Source organism: Balaenoptera acutorostrata, chromosome 17 (assembly GCF_949987535.1).
Source record: "Balaenoptera acutorostrata chromosome 17, mBalAcu1.1, whole genome shotgun sequence".
Classification (NCBI taxonomy): Eukaryota; Metazoa; Chordata; class Mammalia; order Artiodactyla; family Balaenopteridae; genus Balaenoptera; species Balaenoptera acutorostrata.
The window spans coordinates 34,831,097-34,844,933 of record NC_080080.1 but is presented as its reverse complement, the minus strand read 5'-3'; the positions used below and the strand labels follow the sequence as shown (position 1 = coordinate 34,844,933).

General features: G+C 34.4%; 1 protein-coding gene across 1 annotated transcript in view; it reads right to left on the bottom strand.

Annotated features, from left to right (window-relative positions):
• Window positions 1–585: 585 nt before the first annotated feature.
• RRM2B (ribonucleotide reductase regulatory TP53 inducible subunit M2B) overlaps window positions 586–13,837 on the bottom strand; it is a 35,529-nt gene continuing 22,277 nt past the window's right edge. Inside the window, exons 7-9 of the mRNA XM_007173394.3 lie at window positions 9,407–9,511; window positions 8,117–8,230; window positions 586–4,281 (exon numbers count right to left, since the gene is read on the bottom strand). Coding sequence (XP_007173456.1) covers window positions 4,129–4,281; window positions 8,117–8,230; window positions 9,407–9,511 — 372 coding nt within the window. The 3' untranslated portion in view covers window positions 586–4,128. The remainder of the gene's footprint in view (window positions 4,282–8,116; window positions 8,231–9,406; window positions 9,512–13,837) is intronic.

The window sequence follows — 13,837 nt, the reverse complement described above, 5'->3', positions numbered from 1 at the left end:
TCTGTCAGCACCTTGACCTCAGACTTCCTAGCCTTGAGAACTGTGAGAAATAAATGTCTTGTTTAAGCTACCCTCTCTATGGTAGTTTTTTATAGCAGCCCAAATGGACTCAGACAGTAGGTAATCATGAATGTATAGTAGATCCAATTTGTCTTACATGACTTTTTCTCTAGCAGTATTTGGCTGGTGGGGTGCAAAGATGGAAAAACTGGATTGTGGCTTCATAACAGGGTGGAGGAATTTCTTTGAATTTTCTATGTAAGGTAGAAATGCAGATGAAGAACACAGTTCAGGGTACTGATAGAGAATGTTACGACTAGTAATAGGATAGATTGTAGAATCTCAGCTGGATACAAAGAGACACGAAGAAAGGCAGGCGCATGGATTGGGAGAAAGTAGATGAGAGAGAGCTGGGGGGGTTCCCACTTAGGTCAAAGAAGAGTGGTAGGAGGAATAGTTAAACATAGTAATACCAATATGTATTTATCGGTATACTCAAATAGAAAATATATACATTCCTTTACTAGGATAGCCTCTGCACTTACAAAGAAACATTCTTACTCAAAAAGGACATACACAAAATGATGTAGCTATGATACAGTTTATTCTAATGTACTAAACCAATAAAATAACAGAACAACTCATTTCTTTGGGAAAAAAAAACCAAATTCTATATATGCAGGATTGGCTGGATTGACCATAATGTAAAATACATTAAAAATATTTAAGTACACCACACCTAATAAAGCTTTCTATGTAAACAGTAGATACTAGCTTTGCTAAATGACCAGACATTTGGAAAAATCAAAACACAGCTGTAAAACAGATACATAAGTTAAGGTTCCTGGAAACTTAGAAAAAGACTGAATTGTTATGTTTTTACCTGTACAAAAAAAAATTCTTCAGCCTTTCATTTTCACCTATATTTTCTTTAACAGAATTAAGCCCCAAATTTAAAGGCTTAAATTCGTTTGTCCTAATGCCTCAGGAATATTAGATTTTCCTTCAAACCTGTTGCTGTCTAAAAAGGAGCAGACCATTTAAAGGGCAGGAAAAACAAAGATATACAGATTTCACTTCTGTGCTACTCATGCAGATTTCTGCTGCGGAAGGGTTCCTGAGTTGATTACCAGTTCACTCAATTTAGTTCAAAAACATAATAGCTGGTTACAGGATTAAACTGGCATTCTTGTAGCCCAGCAGCAGCTCTCTATATCACCGAAAATCAGTTAGTGACATTGAGCCCTTAGCTTAATCTGCACAAATGCAATTTGGGAATTCTGTGGTATGACGTTAGCTTATGTAAATGTAAAATGCAAAATTCTGAATATGAAAGAATCTATTTTTTAAATATACAAGTTGTTGTGTTTTCTCTATAATTACGTTTTCCATGAACAAACGAAAAACAAAATGGCAAAAGGAACTGAAAATTTTGAATGTTCCAAAATGAGAGAACTGGAAAAATTTCATATATAAAGACGTGACTGAGGTAAGCTTATATTGTAAGAATAATTGTTTATTATTGTATGTAATTGAACAGCAAAACAGCCCTGTCTGAAAGCACTGGATCAGTCTTCCTGAGTCCTTCCAAGTCATGATTCTACATGGCTACAAGGAAATATTTTTAATAAATGCAATTTGTCATCAAACAACTAGTTTTTACATTCTTAAATAACCAACTTTACTATAGTAATGATTTAAATACATGTGCTGTTAAAACAAAAGTTATAAACATACTCTGAATTTTTTTCTTTGCCTGTGAGATAATATTAAAAAGAGATTCCACAACTTCCTGATTCCCTAAGAACTAAGAACCAAAACACGAAACATAATAAATAAATATGAAACCTGGAAGCCAGGAAAAGGGGATAGAATACTGAATATAATAAACCAGTGTATTAAAAATCCAGTATTTCAGTATTAAAACGTCATCTCAATACAGTTAGGTTTATTGCTACGATAAATAAGCTTCATATTAAGGCACCTGTAATTACCTATGAGAAAGATTTGGATTCAAAACAAAGGGAATATGCAATATAAAACATTTTTTCTTGCATTCCCATGTCACTACCGATATTTTATCAATTTTAAATGTAAGTTTTCGTATGGCAGTAGATGAATGTCTTTGAACATATTTCCTGAATATAGTTAAAATGCTTATGATACTATGATACTTTCATTAACATATATGGTACCTTAATTAAAGTATGTGACAGTTCAATGGAAAAATAGGCAAAACCAAGTGAAGATGGCTGGCAAAGGACTAAATATCAGAAATATGATAACTTCTAAGAAAAAAAAATATATTGTCGGGTCGGTGACTATGAGCAGATCTTGGCCAAATCATTGAACTTTGCTGAGCCTCACTCTCTCCATCTATAAATTTCAATACTACCTGCTTTGTCAAGCTCATGAGGCTGTTGTGAGATCAAATCAGGTGATGCAAAAACACTCGGCAAACTATGAAGCCTTGAACAAATAAATGGTATTATCATAGGCCAAAATAGCTCAAGTTTCTGACATCCTCTCTAACAGATAAAGTTATGGCCTGTTCCTTTTGCATCCACTTGGAAACTCCCAGTTTTAATCCATTAGATAGTTGTGGAATGAATGGAGCAAAAATTTATGCAAAGAGAAAATTTCTAAACCTTATTAACCAGAATTGTAGAAAATAATTTGCTGCGAGTGGGGAACCCCACTGCTTGCTTGGGCTCAGGCTACCTCTTGACAGTTCCCTACGATAGAGGGAGCAGACTTCTCAGATGCTGGCCTTTCCTCAGTCTCCCTAACCATCTGCTATCATGCAGCAGGCATCGTTCCATAAAAGAATTAAATCTCATAACAGCATATAAGAGTTGTAGGAGTATAAGAAATATAGCTGAGGTCAATCACCGGTACTTTACTCAGCTTGGCACAAAGTTGAAATGGTTCAATAATCCCTACCAGGTTCTCCCTTGCTTGGTCCACAAGCCCTTCCTCCATGTATAGAATGGTTACCTAGGCCGGCTTTTTCCAACCTATGTTCTGAGGAACAATAGTTAGGTGAGATGTTAACAGGTGAAAAACAGATCTTTGTTAAGTAGGTTTGGAATATGCAGGGGGAAATCAGTTTATGTACTGCAGAATTTCTCAGTCTTTGATGTACTGACTATACATTCTAAAGAGGAATGGAGTGTACAATATTTCCCAAACTCGTTTGACCACAGAATCTCTCCCCATCACCCCACAAAATATCTAGAGGGGCTAACAGCTTTTACAATACTCTTTGGGAAATGCTATTCTAGCTAATTCACCCTGGTTTTAAACATTCCAGGGCTACGTCTGGCTAAAATTACCCTTTTAATTTCTGAAGGAGAATCATTTTGCTTACAAGGTCAACTATCATGATAACCTCCTAGATTCCACTCCATAAGTATCCTGCCCAAAGCAACTTAGAACTAAATTTCCTTAACTACACACTGAGAAATTCAAAGAAGTTATTCTCATGTTAATGAAAATTATAATCTTTTTAAGGAAATCTTTATGTTCTTCCTAAAACATTAAAAATACAAAGATCTAATTCTAGATCTTAGGACCTAGAATCACAATTACTTTGAGGAGATGGGAGTATTTTATCACATCACTGCAATTAATACTATTACTAACAACAATAATAATAGGAGGGGGAGATGGAAGGAGGAGGAGGCTGCAACAGCAGTATTGGCTAAGAACTTATTTTGCATCTTAATCCTCATACACACTTTATGAATTTAGGACCTACTATTACATTCATTTTAAAGATAAATACACTGAGGTTTAGAGAGATTAACTGATTTACCAAGGGTCACACAAAGTAGGACAGAATCTCAAACTCTTATCTGACCCCTCACGCCATGCTCTTAACAAATATAATGCCATCTTTTATTTCAGTGATGAAACAAAAGCATTTAGAGGTCATACTCTGACTGTTAAACAGGAAGATTAAAGCATGTTTCTATAAATCCAACTTGATTGATATTTGGTTTTGGATTTCCTTTTGAGTAAACTCCTGTGCCCTAAAGAAGATATTTTAGGTGTTTTTTTTTTTTAAGCAGAGAAAAATAGACTGCTATTTACCAATGATAAGTTTAGATATGTATGGGGAGGGTTTTAAAAATCTGCATCTAAGGTGAAGACATTATCTGTAGTTTCCGCCATAACTGCAAAACGCTGATACTCTGAAACTCGTTTCTCAAAGAAATTTGTTTTCCCCTCTAAAGAAATGTTTTCCATAAAATCAAAGGGATTTTCTGCTTGAAAAACCTGAAAAGAAAAGAAATATTGTTAGACATTCTGAAGAAGCTAAATTATATCCCACAAGAAGAACAATAGATAACTCAGGTCTCCCAACACCTTTCTAGTCGCCTAAAGATCACACTATTCCCTAGGGTCCTGGAAGCACTCAAGGCTGATGATACATTTTAAGATGACTAAGATCACCTATTAACCTCTTAAAGAAACTATACGAGCATCTCTGGTATTCTAAGAAGCAGAAAGGAAAAAAAGACTATTTTAAAATGGAAATGAAAGATTTAATGCCAAACTAAAATGACTAAAATGTCTTCACAGCTTGAGAAATCTAAAACACCATAGATATTATAGGCATTTTTCACAGGTATTACCATTAGATAGTCACATATACATGATACTACAAAATATTAAATTACCAACAATGTACTGTGGACATAAATATGTTTCTTAGTTCATAAGAGAACATATAATCATCAAATTGATGTTAAGGGACCATGATTGGGGAAGACAGAATAAATGCTGTCCATAGTAACCCCAAACAAAAAGTGGCACATAAGTTGACAAAACTTTTTTACTGCTTCTGAATTCAAGAGGCAGGCTTGGAGATAATGCTTGATGGAAATGGAGACATTTCTATGATCCATGAAGAACAATAAAAGAGGATTTTTAAAAATTAGGAATATTCCAGCAGGAATTATGAATACCACAGATAAGAATATATTCAAATAACCCAATTAAAAATGGGCAAAGGATCTGAATGGACAAACGTTCCTCTAAAAAAAGATATACAAAGGCCAATAAGCACATGAAAAGATGCTCAAAATCATTATCCATTAGGGAAATGCAAACCAAGGCTACAATGAGATACCATTTCACACCTACTAGGATGACTGTAATAAAAAAGACAACATATTGTGGTCATCATTTCATGATGTATGTAAGTCAAATCATTATGCTGTACACCTTGAACTTATACAGTGCTGTATGTCAATTATATCTCAATAAAACCGGAAGGAAAAAAAGATAATAAGTGTTAGTGAGGATGTGGAGAAACTGGAACCCTCATATACTGCTGGTGTTAATGTAAAATGATGCAGTGGCTTTGGAAAACAGTATGGTAGTTCCTCTAATGATTAAAAACAGTTACTATATGACCCAGCAATTTCACTTCTAGTTATATATCCAAGGTAAATGAAGACATATGTTCACACAAAAACTTATACATGAATGTTCATAGCAGCATTATTCATAATAGCCAAAAATGCAAACCACCCAAATCTCCATTGACCGATAAATGGATAAATAAAATTTGGTATAATCATATAATGGAATATTATTTGGCCATAATAAGGAATAAAGCACTGATACATGCTAACATGAATGAAACTTGAAAACATTATACTGGCTTTGTATATACCATATACCAGTATATGCTATGTATCATATATTGTATGATTCCATTTATATGAAATGGGATTTATACAACAGGCAGATCTAAAGAGACAAAAATTAGTAATGCCTAGTGCTATGGTGGGGATGGAGGCAAAAGGAAATGACTGATTGTTAATGGGTATAGAGTCTCTTTGTGGGGTGATAAAAATATTCTCAAATTGTTGTGATAGCTGCACAACTCTGCAAATATACTAAAACCATTGAATTGTACATTTATTAATAGGTGAACTGCATGTTCTGTGCTTTATATCTTAAAAAAGCTATATGTATTTTTTTTTCCAAAAGAAGTTCATATGCTGGGTGTGGTTGAGTTGTGGAACTCTGTGAAATTGTCTGTCAGAAATAGTGTTAGAGGCAGTGAAAAGGTGAGTTATCACTCACAGCAGGATACAGTGGAAAGAGCACAGAACAATAGTCATAGATTCACTGGATTTTAAAACTGGGTATCTTCCAAAAAATCTGATCCAAATCATTCATGGCATGGCCAAAGTAACTAAGACCAACCTAAATTAAGTAGCTTGGTTTTGACACATAGAAGTACTCAAATATTTATTGACTAATCCAAAACTAAAAGAAAAGTTGAAAACAACATTAATGTGGCTCCTATTTAGAATTCTGTATAAATGACAACCATTTGTTAATTTAAATAATCTCTTATTTTACCAAAAACTATCATTATAAGAATAATTCTTTTTGTAGTTCCTTGAGTTCAAAGTTTAGTTCATGTATTTTAAATTGTCTTGCTTTCTTAATAGACATTCAAGGCTACAAATTTTCCTCTGAGGATCTGTTTGGCTGCATTCTACAAGTTGTGATATATAGTAATCTTAATGTCATTTAGTTTATATTTTCTATTAGTTTATATTTTCATTTTTACTCTCATTTTAAAGGATATAGTCTCAACTTCTAAGTAGATGGAACTTTTTGGTAATCTTTTATTGTTAATTTCTAATTTTATTGCATTAAATCTAAGAGGTCAGTATAATTTCTGCTTTTTGGAATTTATTGAGATATTTTGAAGGCCTGTGGAGAAATAATGTTTTATACTACATCCAGATTTTCTTCTTAGGAGGCATGTTTTATATATCTACAGTTAGCAAGTTCCCAAAGGAAAAATTAGACCCAGGGGTGTGTAGTTTTCCAATAAGCAGGAGAATGTGGATGTGTGGGTGTGAGGATATGGTGGTGGATTAAAGGATAGTGAGTTCACTTTAAGGTTTAAGTAAAAATTAACAAATTAACTTTCCTATAACAAACATATTGTATAACTTAGGAAAAAAAACAATTTCTTTTAATACATAGTTTATAAATTTCAGAGATCATATTAATGTAATTATAATCTTTATTTCTCTCATTAATGATCAGTAAAAAGAGAGGATCTTGCAACTAAAATATATAAATAGTGATATTTTACAGTTTATAATTACAAAAAATCTTTGCCCCATCTGACTTTTTCATCACAGTATTTTTGTAGTTACCAGAAAATAAATGTATTACCAAGAAAGGTAATGATTACCCCAGCATCATGGATTTCATAATTCTTCTCATTAATTTAAACTTCCATTTCCATGCTGAGAAATCAAAACCTATAATTTCTAATTAACATAGTATAGTACCTAGTAAATTTCTGTGAATGTTCCATTTATGATGAATACAACATGACCATTTAGTGTTCATTTACTATATGTCTGACACTATTTTAAGTGCTTTAAGTATACCAACTCAGGAACAATAATTTGTACTAAGGATTATTATTATTATCTTCACTCTACAGATGAGGAAACTGAGACAGTGGTTAAGCAACTTGCCTAAGGTCACATTGCTAGAAAGTGGTGGAATCAGGATTCAAACCCAGGTAGTCTGGCTGCAGCCTCCACCTCTTAAGTCATGTGAAAAGCACACCTGAAAATTCAGGTACATTATCTCTGATAAACAAAATGACAGAAAAAACTTAAAGACAACTGAGTTCAAAGAGTCAAGTTATGACAGTTAATGTCTTCCTAATAATGATTTCCTATTTAAAAGCATTAACCCCCAAATTATAACATAGACACACGGGGATTTATCTGAGGGTAAACATATATTTGCATATTAAATCCAATTACTTAAAGATAGTCCTGTTAAATAGATACCTACAATTATGTGTTACAATGTAATTTATTGAGCTTATTAGTTCTAAGATTTATCAGCATGTACTTCTGTTATGAATTTCATTTAAGTTTCATTTAAGGATTTTGTAAAATCAATTTGTTGATGCAAAACAAGGCTGTCGTGGACAATTAAAAAAAATAGACTAGTACGTTACAAAAGCTTTCAGTGAAATATAGTATATATTTTAGAGGTCTTACCTGACTGTAATGTTTTAGCGAGCAGTAATACGTTTTAAACACCTTACCTTTGAGAATCCAAGTTCTGAAAGCAATCTGTCAGCTACAAATTCAATATACTGTTTCATCAAAACACAATTCATTCCGATGAGGCCAACTGGCAAGGCTTCTGTTAAAAACTCCTGAGATATAAAGAAAAACAGAATAAAGTAGAAAGAAAGAACAATAAATTGTATGTGTTTTCCAAATAAAAAGAGGGTTCTAATTTTATTAATCTGCTAAGTCACTGATCTTGTTCAAGGAAAGTACACTAGGATAAATTCTTTCAACATGGCAAACAATGCTCATTTGCTTAAAAATGTTTGGGGTGTTACTTCACTTACTATTTCACATTCTCATATAGCCAAAGTAAATTGAAACTATTACACTACCGGTATTTTTTAAAGTAGCACTTGTAGGACCTGAATTTATATGCTTTCTCAATAGAAAAAAGGAGATACTCTGTTCTGAAATACCCAGAAAAAGATTAACATGACTATGAAAGGGAACTGGGAAAGACAGAAAGTTCAATTAACAGAGAAAATGAGAAAGAAATAGAAATGGATCTGGGAATTGGGAGATAAACTGAACTCCAATTATATTGAAACACAGTGGTAAAGTTTTAACAAAGAAAAAATAAAACATATTAACCATTTGGATTTAGTTCTAAAAGTGATTCAAGATACCGAAATGCATTTTATGCCTTTTCTCTCTTCCCAATATGAAAACTATGGCTGTTAAAGTATGCACTATTAAAAAGAAGTTAAAAAACTTATTTTACTTTTCAACTAGTTCTTTAAAATGATAAAAGTACATTCTAAGTGAGGCATCCAGGTCTTTCTAGTTAGAGATCTTTACATGCCCTAAATCATACTTTACTATTCACTAATTCATTTATTTATTCATTCTGTGAACATTTGATGCATGCTTCAAGCTAGATACCCTGTTAGTTTAAGAATACAAAACAAGAAACCATCACTGCCCTCTAGCAGCTAAAAATCTAGAGAGCTAAGATAATTAAAATAGTTTGTTATGGCATGAAATTTGACAGATCAATGAGACAAAAAAATAGTCCTGAAACAAATTATAGTATACATAAAATCTTAATATATAATAAAGACTGACTTATAAACCAAATTATAAGTTGACATAATAACTGCAATACATCATCTATTGGTACTGCCAGGTTGACCATATAATATTGCTGATACCTATTTTGACCTACAAAATGGCAATTTCATATGTGTCAACCTAATGAAATAATGGTACAAACATCAAAGAAAGAGAGATGTGCTAATTATGTAAGCTTCCCTGCTTACCTGCTCAATTTCAACAGCATTAACAATGATCTCCCTAACTCTTTCTTCTGAAGGCTTATTTACTAAGTATTGAAACATCAGGCAAGCAAAGTCACAGTGAAGCCCCTAAAATAGAAGAAAAATATCACTGTCAAAGGATGTTTAATCAGCTATTTTCACACAGTGATGTATCAGGCATTATATAGTAGTTAGGTAGTTCGGAATGCAACGCTGAACTTCTGGAAGACAGAAGAAGGATTAACAGGGCCAGGAACTTCTTTTCTTCAAATCTTATTAAAATGCCAATTATAATAACCTATAATGAAAAATTTTCAATGCCAGCAAATCTCAGTTCATTAACATGAAAGATTAATTAACAACAACAACAAATCTGCAACCAAAAGCATTTTGGAAAGGAAAACAAAGCAAGAAGAACCAAAATGCAAATTTGCTCATTTTTAGTGTTTTTTAAAAAATTAAGAAATGATTGAAAAACAATTAAGTATTTAAAGAACAGGTGAAACTCAGAGATTTCAAAAACACAAGTTATATTAAACAGGAATGGCTCAAGATGAAAATAAATTCAGTGTAATGAAAATGGAAACTGAAGAATTAAGGATACCATCTGAAGCTGTATAAAGCAGAAATGACATTGCAGATAACTCAACGACAAAAGAAAGCAAAATTGTGAAATACCTTGAGAACAGAATAGTTATGCAAATATATGAAATGATATAGAAATTAAATAACTGGAGAACAGAATAGTTATGCAAATATATGAAATGATATAGAAATTAAATAATTGGAGAATAGAGCAAGGAGATTCAACCTACAATAATCGGGATTTCAAAACACAGAACAGATGGTATAAAGCTGAAAACAACAGACGAAAATTTCAAAAAAAAAAAAAAGAGAAAGGTCAGAGACATAGAAAGATGATGGAGTTCTAAACAAAATTAACAATTAGAGACTGACAACAAGGCAGAGTCAGTTAACATTTCTAAACTACAAAGAAAAAGAAATGAATCTGTAAGCCGACAAGGGAGGAGAAGGTGGAAGGAATACACACTTTAGAGGATTACAAATCAGAGCTGCTTAGCTTTTTCTAAATGAACCAACAAAAACCCAGACAATTGAAAGATAAGACTCAAATCAAGGGTTGTATTCCAAGGATTATGTACCTAGTTAAATTGTCATTCCCAGAAGAAACCATTAGAAAAAGACCTCTTTAAATAGCTAATCTTAGAAAATTTACTAGCGAAACATACCCCCTCCACTTGACTAAAGAGGATATTTCAAATTACCAAAGGCTGAATTTCAAATGAACTGCTGAAAGGTGACAACGTAGTGTTGATTAGAAACGATAGCTAGCTACCTACTACAGAGATGAGTAAGTCAAAGGCAGGCACTCGTAATTGTTAAATCAATAAGAGAATAAAATTAATTTTGAGGTTTAAAGCAACTCTAATCAAAATCCTAGTGGGGTTGTTTTTAAGTTAAAAAATTAATCTGGAAGGCTAAATGGGCAGAATCTTTTAAGAACACTTTTAAAATAAAAGTTATGAGATTTAGCCTACTAATTATCAAAACATAAAAAACTACAATAATTAAAATAGTTTATTATGGCATGATATTGACATATAGGTTAATGAAAAAGAAAAAGCCCTGAAACAGATTTTAGTATACTTGAAGTCTTAATATATAATAAAGAAGACATCACAAGTCAATGGAGAAGGAAGGATTACTTAAAGAGAATTGGAAAAACTTCCCAAGTGTGTGAAATAAAATTAAGTTACATTCTAACTTATCCTACGCTTTATTTATATTACATTCCGTACTTGTACTAAACAAATTTCAATGGCATTAAAGAGTTAAATGTTCAAAAGCCAAAAACAAAATATGTTTGACTATTTAACTCATCTCTGAAAGTAGATCCCATGAATTTCAGGGTTTTGTACAATAAAAGAACAAACAGGGGACACACAATTTTTGAGGGCAGGAGCCCACTGTGTCCCCCTTTGCCTGGCAAAGTAATAGAGCTATCCTTTTCTACTTCACCCAAAAACTCTGTCCCCTGAGATTCGATTTGGCACCGGTATACAGAGAGGCCAAGCTTTCGGTAACAATTTTGGTGATCACCAAGGGACCACCTCGGGGACGGTCCGGGGGGTGGGGCGGGTGTCCCTAGAGGCCAGATCACCTGGGACCCTTGTCTGGAGGCCAAGCTCCCAGTCATACGCCATCTGCCAGCCTGGCAGCTGGAACTCTGAGGTGGGAATAGACAGAGGAAGAGGGACACCCCTAGCAACTGCTGAGGCCCTTTTTGCCTTGAGGACATTCCTCTCTTCCTCCTGCCTGGACCGCCCTGGACTTCCTATTCCTAGGAATTGTTTTGGCAAAGCAGAAAAGATAGCGTCTGATGTCACGACACCTCTGCCAGAATCCGGGTAAGTCCCTGGAAGTGCACTCCCAGGCTCCTTCAATTTTGTCCCTCTGAAGAACTTTTGGTTCCATCTGGGGAATGTTTGGTTCCCATCTGGGGATTTTCTGTTTCAGAAATCCCATCTGTAAGGCGCTGCTTAGACTAAGGTCATGGGATAAGTAGGACTTGGAAGCAGCCACTCTGAGCTTTGTGCTGTCTGTTTTTTTCTGGCATAAGGCTTCCGTCTGCTGGAGAGGGTTCTGATTTGTTTTCAGTCCGCTTGTGAGTGTTCTATCAATCAAGTATAGGAAGTGCTCCTTCTCCTTCTTCTTTTTCTTCTCCTTCTTCTTTTCCTTCTCCTCCTTCTTCCTCCTCTCCTTTTTCTTTTTCTTTTTTTCTCCTTCTCCTTATTCTTCTTCTTCTTCCTCTTTCCCTTCCCCTCCTTCTCCTTCTCCTTCTTTTCCTTCTCCTTCTCCTTCCCCGCCTTCCCCTCCTCCTCCTCCTCTTTCTCCATTTGATAGCCCCCTGGGGAAAATCTTGGCAGACTGATCGACCTATAGTTCTAAACCTATAACTGGGAAAAAAATGAAATTCTATTGTAATTCTGTGTGGCCAACGTACATTCTTGAAAATGAGGAAAGATGGTCTTTGAATGGTAGCCTAAATTATTATACAATTCTCCAGCTAGAGCTGTTTTGTCACAGGAATAGAAAGACAGGAGAAATTCCATATGTTCAAGCATTCACGCAGTTACATAATAAAAATGAGCAGCTAGGTAACAAGCTGATGGTACAAAGAGAAAGGAAAGTCACTTTGCCTAGAGCTGGTTGTTTCTGAAGGGAAAGGAAAATAAGGGAGACTGAGAAAAGAGTTGTACATGTTTTGTTTGTGGGACCATGTTTGTTGTATGTATGTATGCATGTCAGTACTTACACTGACCGGTTGAGACGTCTTTGAATAACAGGGCTCACTAACAGGGCTCACGTGTGACAACAGCAGGGAATCCGTCCTATTGTGTCTGGGTTTGCCTGTGGCAGAATGCTGGTTGGGATTTTCCCTTTTGGACTAGCCTTGTTATGGGTGATCAGAGCTCTGTTCCATCTTATAACACCCCACCCAGGGTATTTTTACAAAATTGGGAGATCTTCAGCTATTCCCCCATGAAAAGAAATTGTTATTTCTCTCCCCCTGTGCCTGGGCCCGCCAGAACACTTATTTTATCTAGACCATCTCTAGTTCCTGAGACTGAAGAAAAAGGCAGGGAAAGAAGGCCTTTTTAAACTCAAGCAAAAAAACTGAGATCTCTGGTTCAGTCTTTATGTAAAAGTTAACTTGTAAATGAGCTCTATCTAATTGACTTAAAAGTAAGCACTTACAAATTAAATCTAAATGTCTAGAAAATTGGCCAAGATAAATTTTAGGACCACATGATCTGGGAAATATTCAGTACTGAATTAATATCTGCTATTGAAGGTGGCTTAAGCTTGTTGGTTTGATTAATATAGACATGTCTTTAGAGTCATCAATGTTAAGTAATGCAAGTGAGATAAGAGCTTTTGGGTAAACTCTTTAGGAATAATTCTCCATAAGAAAGCCCATGTTTTTAAAGTTGTGCATAATCAGGATTTTCAAAGATTGGATTAAATCTAGTTGGGTAAATGGATTTTGTTGGGAGTGGGCTAGGGCAAGACCAGATTCCTATTTGCCCTTGAAATCTTTTCACTTTGGTAAAATGAGTAAGTATTGTTTGGCAGTTTCTAAAGGTTCTTTTGACCTCCAGCTAACTTTGAGATTCTTCAGAGGGCCCCTGAGGTATCTCAGAAAGAAACAGTTAACTAGGATTATTTGGTATGTTAAACTAAATGTAATCAGTCAAGTTAAATGTAATCCTGGTTATTGTAACCAAGTTTCTTTACCAATTACATTGCAGTCAGATGCTTAACTGAGCCCTTTTAAGTCTTTCTGTTGCTGTACTCTGATGCTTTTGCAAAGGTGCTTCATCTTCAGGAAGACTTACGTGAAGGACCCCT